Below are 13,931 nucleotides of genomic sequence, written 5' to 3'. Positions count from 1 at the left end.
AACACCCTACTAGGGAGTGTAAAGGGTGGGAGCATCAGTAAAGATTAGTTTGGAGAGTTGGTACACATAGCCCATCTTTAGTTCTAGACTATCTAATGAAATGATCTGTATTAAATCTCAACAGTATTACTTGGATATACACCAGTCAGGTGACAGATACCCTTATACAGCTGTTTGGCCAGGTGGGGATTCGTAAGACAATTCTTGGTGCTCAGGGCATCAGGAACTTTTTCACTATCTACTTCAACATAAAATGCTCCTGGCATTTTAAAGTTGGAGTTCCTGCAAGTCCCTACTAGACAAAATGGTGCCTAGAGGCTGGTGATAAAAGACCTGTCTGCTCAAGTGGGGTAGAGTTGTGATCTTGGTCTTTCATATTTCCTTTCCTTGTAGATTGATCAAGAAGGAGGATAATACTTATACTAGGCAAAAGCTCAGATGGCTAAGAGTTTTTATGACACTACTTCAAAGCAGAGAAGAGACTACTTATTTTGTGAGTTGATAGAAGTCATCTTCTAGAACAGGGATGAACAAACTAAAGGCTGAGGGCCAAATCCAGCCCATCCCTGCATTTGTTCATCTGGGAGTTAAGAATGGTTTTTGCATTTTAAAACACAATAAAACTTTGTGTAAAAACATAAAAACTATTCATAACTCATGAGGCTTTATAAAAACAGGTAGACAGCCCATATAATTTGCTGTTCCCTGGTATAGACTCTGAGTTCTCAGGTAGAGCAGAAGAGATTAATAAAGACTCTTGAGTACATATAAAACACGATCAGGTTATAAAGAATACAAAAATGTGAGAGTGGGGTGGGCCTAATAAAGACAATAGTCAGAGACTTTATTAAGAATAAAATTAAGAGTAACCTAGAGCAGTTGGGATCAGTCATCCTCTCGAGTAGGGAATTGGCATTGAGAAGGCCACCCTGGATTATGATTGCACTCTGTGCAGGTGCATGCATTACATAAAACTCAGTATTCAAATCCATTTTTGCACATACATCTGTAGGGAAAAACTATAAGCCTGTTTTGTTTGAATATGTCTTGACTTGCCAGTTGCCTTTTGATAGGCTTTTTCATCTGTGAACATGGTGGATCTGTCTGTGTTTCATCTGGTAGCTGTTCTTGGGATTCCCCTTTAAGCATCAGTCATCATTCAAATTCCACTTCACACTTATCCTGCCTAGCTCATGTTGCCCACAAAATGAATTTAGCACTCCTTATTCTGACACTAATTTGACAGAGATCACTTCTAATTTATTATCATCCTGCTCATTCTTACATGAAATTAATGCCTGACCCAGATTTTTCCCTTTTGGATGCCTGAAAGTTGACTGACAATTTTTTTTCCGAATGGAACTCCCCTAGATAACATCTCTTATGAAAACAGAGCAGATTTAATGTTTTTCTCCCAAGAAGAGCTTAACAAATGCAAACTTGTTACTGTTTTTTATATTTCTTTGAAAGATTGCACATAAGAAGCATTACACTTTTTATTGTAGAAGTGACACAGTGTTATCCATGAAATATTTAAAGGACAAGATCACACTTATCTGAAGCACTGGAATGTCGTAAATGTTAAATAGGTCCACTTTCTCCAGAGGTGATGAGCATGTCACCTCATTATAGTGGATTAAATCCCATTACATATAGAGGATTAGACCCTCATAATTTTAAGATGTGTGTAGGGCATGTTAATTAAAGCCTTTCATAATTCTCATTCTAGTGATTATATCCCTTAGGTGTCTAAATGGTTATACAGTCAGTTCTGCTATAACTCTATATATGGATTCCCCAAAAGCATTGCACTATGCAAAGTCACACAATAAAAACCTCAGTGCCTATAGGGAGAATGGGGCTAGGGACACAATACTCAAAAACTTCATCAGTGAATGATGCATTAAACAAAGATAGGAACTTAATAAAAAATGGTAGCACAGTTTTATATATGTTAAATGGTTAAGAAATAGATCAGTATTACAGCAAGTAGTATCAGATTCCATAGCCACCAGCCCCCTACAGCCTTGGGCTGCTGCTGGTCCTGATCCTGTGCCCTACAGACTGGGCTGGCAAAGTCTTAGTCTCTTAGGCAAGTTGGGCAGGCCCCAAACTCCAGTCCAAGGGCCAGAGACCATGGAGGAAGGTAGAGGGTGAGTGAGTCCTCCTAAATACACACCTCTTCCTGCACCAGAAGGTGCACAATAAATAGACTTCTTTACCGTAACAAAGACCTGAAGTTTGCTTGTAGCAGTGGGGGTTGGGAAGGTTGTAGCTTGTGTGTTAAGTGGTGCAGTTTTCTGCATTCTCATTGTTTCTCACGTAAGAAATCATGCACAAGCCAACTCAGCATTATGCTAAAAAATGTTCTCTAATATATCAATTTTGTTGGAACAAATTCCTGTTTTCAAAAAAACATTATAGTAGAACTGACTTTGTTTCTTTTTTAGATTGGAGGATTTATGTCACTTCTGAGAGAGGAAGATAGAAGGAAGGAGGAATGGAGTACAGTGCCTATTTTCTTATGCTAGGGAGGCATAGTATAGCCTGTAGTGAAGTGGAATAGTAGGCATAATTTTAAAGAATAAAACTGCACAAGCGAGTAACTCCCTTAAAAATGGACATGCTGCATCACAGATGAGTGCCAACAACGTAGCATACATCCTCAATGAAAATACTTTTCCAGCTTTTTGTTCATACTTTGGCATAATAATACAAATTTCCCAATTTATCTGGGAGGAGAAAGGCAAGATAGAAGAATTTGAGGAAAAAGTCCATCAATAATATTAACCTGGGGATCATAGAGAAGCACAGATTAGTATCCACAAAGTGCCCGCTGTTGGAGTGAGCCCTGTAATAAAAGTTCCTGGAGAATATTAGCTCCTTGAGGATAGTGATTGTTTTGTTTTTGTGTCCCCAGCAGCCAGAACAGTGCCTTCCTGTGCAGTAAGCATGTAATAAATGTTTGGTGAAGGACATGGATTGGTTTGGGGGGAGAGGTGTAGCTTAATAAAATTCATCTTAAAAAGTAGTATTTTGGGGCAGCTAGGTGGCGCGGTGAGTAGAGCACCAGCCCTGGAGTCAGGAGGACCTGAGTTCAAATCCAGCCTCAGACACTTGACACACTTACTAGCTGTGTGACCTTGGGTAAGTCACTCAACCCCAGTTGAGAAAGCCCTGTAAGAAGTGGTATTTTTTCTTCTCCTGAGACTTGATGAGATATTGAGCTGTGATAGTTGTCATCAAGCATTTGAAGGGCTGACCTGGGGGAGAGGAGTTTGATTTATTCCTTTTGGCCCCAGATGACAGAGCTAGGAACCATGGGTAGTTGCAAAGAAGCCAGTGTAGGCTAGCAGTCAAGGGAATGCTTCTTCACCACTGGAGCAGGCCAAGAGCAGGAAGGACTGCCTAGGGAGCCATGAGGCTGCACGACGCTGCTTGGGTTTGTTACCTCTGGGAATTCTCTTTGTGTGTGGGCTGGGGTCCCTTCCAACTCTGAAATTCTGTGATTCCATGATACTAACACGACTTCTCTGATGCGATATTTCTTAGTTAGCACTTGGCTGCCTGGCGTCTGAGCACAAATACTGCTTTTCAGTCTCATTGAATTTCATACAGTGTAGCTCTAGAGGTGAAAAGCCTTATTATGATCAGGTGTTTTGAGTATTCTACTTCCTGGAAGAACCCAGGAGAAGCCTGGGTATACGTATTTCTCCCTTAATTTTTTAGTTGATATCACCATGGTTTTGTTACATTGTTCAGTCAGTCAAAAGGCATTTATTTACTAAGGGCCTGCTACGTAATAATCACTGTGCTAGGTGTTATGGATATAGAACCAAAAGTGTATAGTCTCTGCTTCATGGAGCTTATATTATGTTGCAGGAAAACATATTCTGGGGGATGAAGGGATGGTGGCAGTAACAACTGGGGTGAGGAAGGAGAGCATTCTGGGCATGGAGGGAAACCTATACAGATACAAGGGACAGGAGGCGAAGTGTTGCATGTGGGGGGAGTAGCAAGGAAGACAGTTTGGCTACAGTGTTGTTTGTCCTTTTTTCTCATAGAGGACTGTGACATCAGGAAGGTGATATCATGACTTGCAAGTGAGGGAGGGCTGTGCAGAGTCACCAGCCTCACTTTCTCCTCCAGAACCATTTGGGTCCAGTGGCAAGATATAGTTTGGAATGACTAGAGATGGCCCAGAAGCTGGAATGGAGAATGTGTAAAACAGTAATATGTAATTCAGTCATTCTGGAAAGATAGCCTGGAGCTAGATTGTGAAGGGCCTTAGATGTCAAACAGAAGAGTTTGGATTTTATCCTGGATGCAGAGGGGAACCACTGAAATTTCTTGAGCAAGAGAATGACAAAGTAAAACTTGTGCTTTTAGAATACCATTTTGGCATGAATTGGGTTCAGGGAGGTCAGTTAGAATGCTAGGGTGGTGGCTGTGTGAGTGGAAAGAAAGGGATATTTGTCCTGCCACAGTAGAATCACCAAGTGAAGTGCTTGTGGAAGTAGAATCACCCAGACTCGGCAGCTGTGGGGGGGGGGGGGGTCAGTTAGAGGAGGATCATAGATAGTTCTAATGTAGGTTCCAAACCCGGATGTCTGGACAATGATGGTTTCCTCAACAGAAGATGGGAGCTTGGGAGTAGGGGTTGGTGGAATTTAAAGGGAAAGATTAAGAGTTTGGTTTTGGACATATGTTTGAGATACCCAGGGCACCACTGGAGAGGTGGGACCGGATGGAGCCCAAGAAGGAGATAATTGGTGCATAGTCAAGTCATCCACGTAGATGTGAGAGTTGAATCCTCAGGAGCTGATGATTTCACACAGAGTATAGAGAGAAAAGGGCCCAGGACACAGCCTGGGACTTCCCTCAAGCATAGGGCATCCTGGAAAGGAGACCAAGATGGAGCAGTCAAAGAGGTGAGAGGAAGATGAGGCTCACACATTGCCAGGAAAATCCAGGGAAGAGGGAGTATCTAACAGCAGCGTCAAGTGCTGCAGAGGTGAAGAAAGATGACTTAGAGGACAGAAAACGCTTAGGAGACATAAGGCATACAGAAAGAAAGATGGAAGGATGGATCTTATGGGAAGCAAGATGAACTTTTGAGTCACAGATGGAGGAAATGAAACATTGTGGCTGATGAGATGGAACCAAGCATATGACCAGCTCTATGAATGAGTTGGAGTGAAGGGGCAGATAATGGAAGTTGAGGAGGTAGATGAACCGAGAAGCAGGAATACTTAAGCAGTCCTCAAGACATAAGTTGAAGTCCTCAGGTACAAGAACTAAGATTGGAGTAGAGAGGAAGACTGCTAAATGCCTGAGACAAGAGGGAGAATGACAAGACTGACAGATAACCCTGTTCTAGACAGAATAATATACCTAGATGGAGTGAACTTTAAAAAGAGAGGTGTGGTTGTTGAGCACTGATGGAATGGGGAGGACCTGGAGGTGACCGTGATGAACATGAAACTTGCCTTATCCTTTCTATGTTTCACTATATCTGGAGGTCCTATGATAAGGTACAATTGCCACTTGATTATTTCATCATTTCATCAGTAGCTAGGTGGCACAGTGAGTAGAACATTGGGCTTGAAGTCAGGAAGTTTGTTGTTTTTAAGTTGTGTCCAACTCTTCATGACCCCTTTTGGAGTGGCTGAGATACTGGAGTGGTTTGCCAGTTTTCTCCAGCTCATTTTTACAGATGAGAAAACTGAGGCAAACAGAATTAAGTAACTTACCCAAGCTCACACAGCTATTAAATATCTGAGGCCAGATTTGAACTCAGGAAGATGAGTCTTCCAGATTTCAGGCCCAGTACTCTACCCACTGATCGACCTAGTTCCCCCAAGACATCAGGAAGACCTGAGTTCAAGTTTGACCTCAACCACCTAGTAGCTCTATGACCCTGGGCAAGTCACTTAACTGCTATCTGCCTTAGTTTCTTTAACTGCAAAATGGGGATGACAACAGCACATATCTTGCCAGGTTGTTGCAAAGATCAAATGAGATAATATTTGTAAAGCAAGTAGCACAGTTCCTGGCACATAGTTGGTCCTTAATAAATGCTTGTTCCCTTTCACTCTTGCTAATAATAGGTATTGTTATTAATGCTAATAACAACAGCTAGCATTTATGTAGTGCTTTAAGATTTACAAAGCAGTTGACTAATACTTTATCCTCACAACAACCCTGGGAGGCAAGTACTATATCTTTTTTCTAATTCCCTGAATAATAAATGTTATTGAAATTTATTTCTAAAATTGTAGCAAAAACAAATATTGCTAAACTTGATAATTATTAACACTTGTCCTTGAATGGATAACTTTCTGTATTCTTAAGTAAGTTATTTTTGTGAATGTAAATACTTAGCTAAACTAAATAGCCCAGGCAAAACTATTTCTCTACCTCTCCGAAGCAGATCTTGACCATCCAAAGTTCTGGGCCTCCAGAGATGTGAGAGCTCTTGACTTCTAAATACTTTATACTATATACTTTTCTATATCAGGACATAACCTGTAACCCAGCAAGAGCTTGGCTAAGCTACCCAAGCAACCTAAGCTAGCCATAGGGGATCTTTCAAATAAAGTTTAAATTTACCTCCTCTGTCTCCAGGGAATCTTTGAATCAGGTCAAGAAGATAATAGGGACCTCTGCTTAGGCTGGCATGTTGTATTAGTCTGAGATGTAATGCGGCTTTCCTGAGCGGTATGGGTAGCAGAGAGGAATTGAACAAGGGAACTGGATGAAGAATCTGGACAGCTTTATAGGAGTTTCAGAATATGGATTATCTTGTAAGAAATGTGAATTCCCAGATCATTTAATCATCTCAATATTCAAATGTAAGTAGAAGCTTAAATTCCAAAACCAAATAGAAATAATTATTTTATTAAGTACCATTTTGGATTATCTGTTTCACTGCCACACTTGACTAGTGTAGCTAATCAGAATGTACTGTACTTTTGTCTATAGTCATTATTAACCAAAACAAGTTGGATAAGAAAGGTAACAAACAAAGCAGTTTTGTTTTGAGGTTTTTTTTTTTTGAGGAAATAAATGTTCTGGTAGTGCATTTGACTATACCACAAACCCACTATATTTCTTAATTATATAGGTTAGAAAGGCAGGAGAAGAGATGGGAAGGGCTTGACAATGAAGATGAAAAGCTCAAACTTTATGTGGAAGAAGCAGGAGAGACAAGTTGAGAACAAATGGAGAGCAATTATTTTGACTGCAACAATTTGAATGGGGAGAGGAGGTTTGTACAATCATTAGTCTGGCTCAGGAATTGCCCAAGACCTAAGAGCATAATTGGGGTGTGGATCTCCTACAAATCCTTGGTAAAAATTAGTCCAATCTCAGTCTTTCCTTCACCTGCCTGGACACCAAGATCCTTTTAAAAGATTAAGATAATCAATATTTGTACATTGCTTATTTTCCTGAAATTTAAATGTAAAAGATTAAATAGAATCCATGCTAAGTAACATTCCTTACTAAGATAAAGAAGACTAATCAACTGAATGAGATTAATTGACTAACTTTTGTGCCTTTCAGGCATTACCTGCCCACTTATATTATAACTTGTGGAAGTCTTTGGTATTGACTTAAATGTAAAGATAGTTTTCCTTCTTTAACAGATCAGCTACTTGAAAATGTTAAAAACAAAGTCCCAGTTTCATTATTGTTTAATGATAAGGTAAATACTATTATAGAGGTAAGCACGAGGAATCTTCATATATGCTTGCACTTATATAGTGCTTCATTTTCACAGAGAGCAATGTATTCTTTGCATGATATGGGTAGTCAGACGTGAAAGTCAGAAGACTAGAGTTCTCTCTCTAATGTGCCATTAATTCACTCTTAGCCTCTCGAGCAAATAAATTAATTTCTTCAGGCCTTAGCTTCCTCATCTGTTAAATAGAGAAATTGAACTTGATGATTTCTGAGATATTATGTGCCTATGATGTGTTGTATTTCAGTATCAAAAAAGTATAGCTTTTTGACAGCCTAGCACTAACAACTCACCTGTTTGAATTTAAAAAAAAATTATGATACTAACAAAGATGAACATTTCCATATACAAAGAAAGGTAGAAAAGGATGTTTGTATATGGAACTGTGAATGTCTGTTGCATATAGACTGTTTCTTTTTTTAAAAAAAGTTTTAGACTGAATTTAACAGTAACATACTGATCTGAATGCTATAATAACCATATTTTGCTCTGATAGTACTTAAGCTTGGTACTGTTTCACGTTTATGAGTATCTATACACTAGATTTAGTTCCATAAATATATTTGACTTTGGTGTTTCCCTTTTTTTCTTTTCATACTTTACGATAATATCAAAAAGGTAGTTTATTTTTTGAAATTGCTATTCCAGTATTTACATGTTTTTTCTCATTTGATTTGCATTTCTCCAAGATATCTTAAAGTACATTGCACATATTTAAATTAATTTGTCTATGAAAGTAATAAGCACTAGGCCACGAACCCAGAGTTTCAACAGAAAAAGTGAGAAATTATCTTTGCATCTTTTGGCATGTGTATTTGTATGTATGTATGTGTGTGTGTGTGTATGTACATATGATGTTTGCAGAATATTTTGTAAATTTTTTTTGTAGGGAGTTTACTGCATTCTCCCAGCCATGTATTAGAGGGAATTAGAAACATGTGGAATATAAATGAAATTATTTCAGTGTCTTAGTAATAAAACTTTGTGAATGGAATCCAAAAGCATCCTATCTCCTATGCCAAATTTACCAATGATAAAATTCCAATGCATTCTAAAGGCTAAATTTTCCTTATGTTTTAATGTAAAAAGTTCAGGATTCAAGACTTAAAAGCCAATTAAAAAATAAGAGTATAAGGAAATTAACTTAAGCATCTGTTATATTCAAAGCATTATACTAGGTGCCAGGATTTACAAGGATAAAAAAACTCATCCCTGCCTACATGGAGGCTAGAGTCTAGTAAGGGAGGTCTGACATACATAGATGACCATAATGCAAAATACGATACTAGACGTACAAACAGCATCCTATAAGAACTCCAAGAATAGAGCTGAAAGATCAGGAAAAATTTCATAAATTAGCTGAGGTATTTTCGTTAATTCTTGTAAAAAAGTTAAACAGGTAGAGATTTGTTGGAGAGGGTAGAGAGCATTCTGGTTGTAGGATGTGATGTTATCAGAAGCACAGAACTGGGGAAATGTTAGTTTGACGAGAACATGAGATCATAAGATTTAAAGCTGGAAAGGGACCTTAGGAATCACCTGTTTTAACCTCTCACATTTTATAACTGAAGAAAGTGAAACTTAGAGAAGATGTGACTTGTCCAGGGTCACACAGGTAGAAAGTAGCACAACCAAAGTTGGAGCCCCAAGTCCCCTGACTCCAAACCTAGCACTCTTTCTTCTATACCATAGAAATATGAGGTAAAGCAGAAAGGTACCATTGGAGCCAGACTGTTAGTATGTGATTAATTGTGAAATGAGTAGTAAAGATTCTAAGTGGTATGAGTTTATAGTAGGGGACAAGCACTGTGAGTTAGGAAAGTCTTCTTGGATCAGGTGGGCTTTGCGTTGGCCTTTCTAGGACATAGAGGAGGAGGAATAATAGTTTGACACCAGGTTGGGGATAGTGATCATGAGACTTGAAAATCAATTGGGAATGGGCAAAGGAAGTGGAGCCTTAGAGGAGACTGCCAAGAACTGTGTGAAATCACAGAGGCTAAGGAAAGGAAAGAGGACGATGTCATACAGGGTGCCAAATGCTGTGGAGAGATTTAGATGAATGAACACCAGCTATAACCTTTCTGTCTAAAAAATACTTTACATCTATGAGAAAAACTCAAGGAAAGGGATTGATTATGTCTTTAAAACAGATGCCCATGACATCCAGTGACTAAACCGTTTCCAGGCATGAAAAAGAAACTACTACTACTCTTCTTCCCATAAAGAGAAAAGTATAAGTTACTCCTCTGAGTTCCCCTTGGAAAGAAAATCTCTAGATAACCAGGGGAAAGCAAAAGGAAGAAATCACGACCCTTAGCTGAAAGAAAATTACTCAAGTATACTAAATTGATTCTTTTAGAGGGTCAGGTGCTTTCACTGGAGCCTTGTCTTCAGTTAAATAGTTAGCCTTTTATTCCTTCACTGGGAATAAAGTTGAGCACAAACATGTGGCCCATAGTTTTTAACATAAGGCTTAGATTTTCAGTAGGAGGTACTTACTAGAATAGTAGTAGAAGAACAAGCAGGCCCAGAAAAGAACTTAGATTTAAATGCATAACGTTGGTATTCCCTCACAAAATACAGTTTTTGATAAAACATTTGTAATTTGTGACATCATTATTAACACTTTTATCTTTCCCCCCTTAGATATATGAATGTCAAAGGTTTATATTATAAGGTAGATGGGAACATAGCACTTGTTTTATATTGGGAGTCAGAAATACGATTCTGGTTACAGAAAGTTGACTTATGATTATCTATTCAAGAAATTTGCCATTCTGTAAAATGACTTCTTTGTGTCTGTCATTGAGGTACCAAGATTTAATGGCAAATTACTTTGTAGCATGCTACTTCTTTGTGGTAGAGTTAGAATAATTCCTCAAAACAAGGTGGAATTAACTGTGAAACTGAAAGGAGGGAGAGGAGAGTTCTGCTACTGTGACTAAACAGCCATGGTGGTTTTCTTGAAAAGTAGATCTGACCATAAGCTAAAGGACCTCATGGGATCCACTTGGTCACTCTGGATCTTATGGAGTAAGTCAGGAACCTGTGCTGCGTGTTCCATCATTCATTCGTGGTAGCGTTGGGCTTTTCAGGGGTTTGTTGGAGCTTGCCCCAAAATAACCAAGTTCCACTGGAGTGGAGCTTTGACTTCTGCTGTGTTGCTATAGTGAAGACACTTGTCTGAGAGGATGGTTATCCTTCCAAGTGTGCACCACTCACTGGACATTGGGCACTAATTTAGACAGTTTGGGAAGCTATAAAGTAACTTGTCCAGTTTTCTCCACAGAACATTATGAGGGTAATAGGAAGGGGATGGGAACTCAGGAGGCCTGAATTTTGATTCCTTACTTTGGCAAGTTGAGTGAACTTGGGCAAAACTCTTCACTTTTCTCAGCCCTAGTTTGCTCATCTCCATGATGAAAGGGGTTGGATTAGATTGTTCTATATGGATGAGCCATTCTTCTGGAATACCTCACAACCATCCACTTAGCTATATTCTATTTTCAAATATTTGGAGTGGCTGAGCAATCTTTTCCTTCTACAACTAGTTTATATGTCTTAGCTAAACTGCCTAAAACATAATTATCCTCCTCCTACATTGAAGGATAGTGAAAATAGTTGATGGTATTCTCTACATAGACATTTAGACATTTTCATGGATAGAATTGTGTGTTATGTAGACGTAATTGAGTAAACTGCTTTATATACAGTTTCATTCCATAGGCATGAGTATTTTGTAGGATTAATTTTTAAATTTTCCCTACAATAAGTGTTTATGATGATTTTTTTCTCTGTAAGGCTTGTTTTATGTACAAGAACATGTTAAATAATATTGCCTAACCCAACGTGTACTTGAGGGGAAAGAAAAAAATGTTTCAGTGTGTCTGAATGCTAAATACTGGCTCCTCTTGAATTTTAAACCATTGATCTGGGACTTTACTGCTTCTCCTTTAGGTTGCAAACATGTGAAAGGTATTTTGTTATATGGGCCCCCAGGCTGTGGTAAGACCCTTTTGGCTCGACAGATTGGCAAGATGCTGAATGCAAGAGAGCCCAAGGTCGTCAACGGGCCAGAAATTCTTAACAAATATGTCGGGGAATCAGAGGCAAATATCCGTAAACTCTTTGCTGATGCCGAAGAAGAGCAGAGGAGGGTAATGTAAACATTAAATAATAGGAGTTAATAAAAAGCCTCGTTGTAGCTTAGATTATAAAGGAATATTAAGCTGTATGATTGGGGAAATTCTTATTTTATAGTGGTAATGTTTTGGTGTAGCATGCAAATAAGATTTATTTAGTCTGTAATTTACATCTAGCTTTATCTATTAGACATTAAGGGTATTTATATTATATGAAGAGATAAATGTCCGTGTTCTTGGCCACTGAATAATCAGACGAATCCAAAGACAGATGATTGCATATGAGTAAAGGTGTCACAGGGACCTTAAGGTCTCTACATTATAGTTTGACACCTTACCTCCAAAGACTTGAATGTATGTACCCTTTAAAAAATACAGAAAAATCTGTCTTATTGAGGATGTGTACACACATACATTTATACATTAAAGATCATGTATAGAAATTCGATAACATGAAAGTGAACTGGGTCATCAATATATTGGCAAATGCTGGGACTAAATTCGAAGAAAAACTTGATTGAGAGCTTAAAAATGAAATTTATTTGAAACAAACAGCACTTCATCCACTGACATTAATTTCATTTACTTTTCTTCTTGTTCCTCATTTCAATCAAAATTAGATAACTTCAATAAGATTAAGATAACTAAGAATAAAGTAGCTTGTTACTCTTCTCCTCATATGACTTCAAATATTTGAAGACCATCATTAAAAGTTTCTAGACATGCTGATTTATACATGATGACCATTAGAGACCTGTTCCCTCTTTCCCAGGGCCTATGTCATTTCTAGGCCTCCAGGTGAGACTACCTCTAGGGATTTGAGTCCAAACAGGCATCAGCTTTGGTGGGCTGTGGCACAGGTCCTGATCAATGAAGGTTAAATTCTTAGTCCCAGGGTTTAGTTAAGTTAAATTCCAAGAAAATTCCCGAACCAATCTATTTTTATTATTTAAATTTTTTTAAGCCATCTCCAGTGCTGTTTTACTTTAAGAGCTAGTTCATGACCATGAGTTGTTTGTTTGTTTTTTTGTTTCGCTTTGTTTTGCTTTGTTTTGTTTTTATTTTTAAAGAGTGGGAAAATAACTCAGTAAAGAAGCATTTTATAAAATCTAAATTGTGAATATTTCCATTTGGTTGCATAGATCACTTTCTTGTGCTGTGTCTAAGTTCATATGCAGTTAAACATGAAAATACTAATATTAAAACTGAATTGGTGCATTATTTTTAAAATTTTCATAAACTTTACAAAGAAGATAAAGAACACTTCATATTGCCTCTCCTCTACTTACAGCTGTATTTCATATTGAACATGGAAGTTCCGACACTGCCCTGCTTTGTCCATGCTGTCCCTTTCTGAACTGCCTTTTGCTCTTCACTTCGTATTTTTAAATCATTCATTGGTCCTCTTTTTCTTCCTCTTTTTGTACCACTATCACTCCCCACTATTCCCCTTCAACGTCTCCCCCACCAAAAAAAAGTCCTCCCTCGTAACAAATAAGTATAGTCCTACAAAACAAACACACATTGGCCGTATCTTCAAAATACAGTTTCATTTTGCCGTTCTAGTCTCTTACTTCTCTTCTAAAGTCATAATTGATTACTGCATTGATCAAAATTCTTAAATTTTTCTACAGTTGTTTCCCTGTACTGTGTTGTAGTTGGTTTATATAAATTATCCTCTGGTTTAGCACACTTTACTCCATGTCGATTAATGCAAACCTGCCAAGTTTTTCTGTCCCTTTCATCATCCCTTATAATGCAATAATATTCCATTATATCCATATATCATTATTTGTAAATCTGTTCCATGACTGATGGGTGCCTGCTTTCTTTCCAGTTCTTTGTTACAACAAAAAAAAGTGCTAGTATACATATTTTTATACATATGGTTCCTGGTAAAGGATTTTTAGATAAAAATTAATCATAACCATTCTTTTCTGATACAACTTCTCCCATCCTGTACATTCGGAAATGGTTCAACATATCCAGCTAATGACTCCATGCAGTAGGTTGGGGGCAGGGCAGTGTTAACAGAATAAAGAAAA

General features: G+C 38.1%; 1 protein-coding gene across 1 annotated transcript in view; it reads left to right on the top strand.

Moving 5' to 3' along the window:
- NSF (N-ethylmaleimide sensitive factor, vesicle fusing ATPase) overlaps positions 1-13,931 on the top strand; it is a 191,256-nt gene that overhangs the window by 73,460 nt on the left and 103,865 nt on the right. The window contains 1 exon segment of the mRNA XM_036755634.1: positions 11,702-11,901. Within this exon segment, the coding sequence (XP_036611529.1) occupies positions 11,702-11,901 (200 nt within the window).

Source organism: Trichosurus vulpecula, chromosome 4 (assembly GCF_011100635.1).
Source record: "Trichosurus vulpecula isolate mTriVul1 chromosome 4, mTriVul1.pri, whole genome shotgun sequence".
NCBI classification, from domain to species: Eukaryota; Metazoa; Chordata; class Mammalia; order Diprotodontia; family Phalangeridae; genus Trichosurus; species Trichosurus vulpecula.
This window is presented reverse-complemented; position numbering and strand designations above follow the sequence as displayed.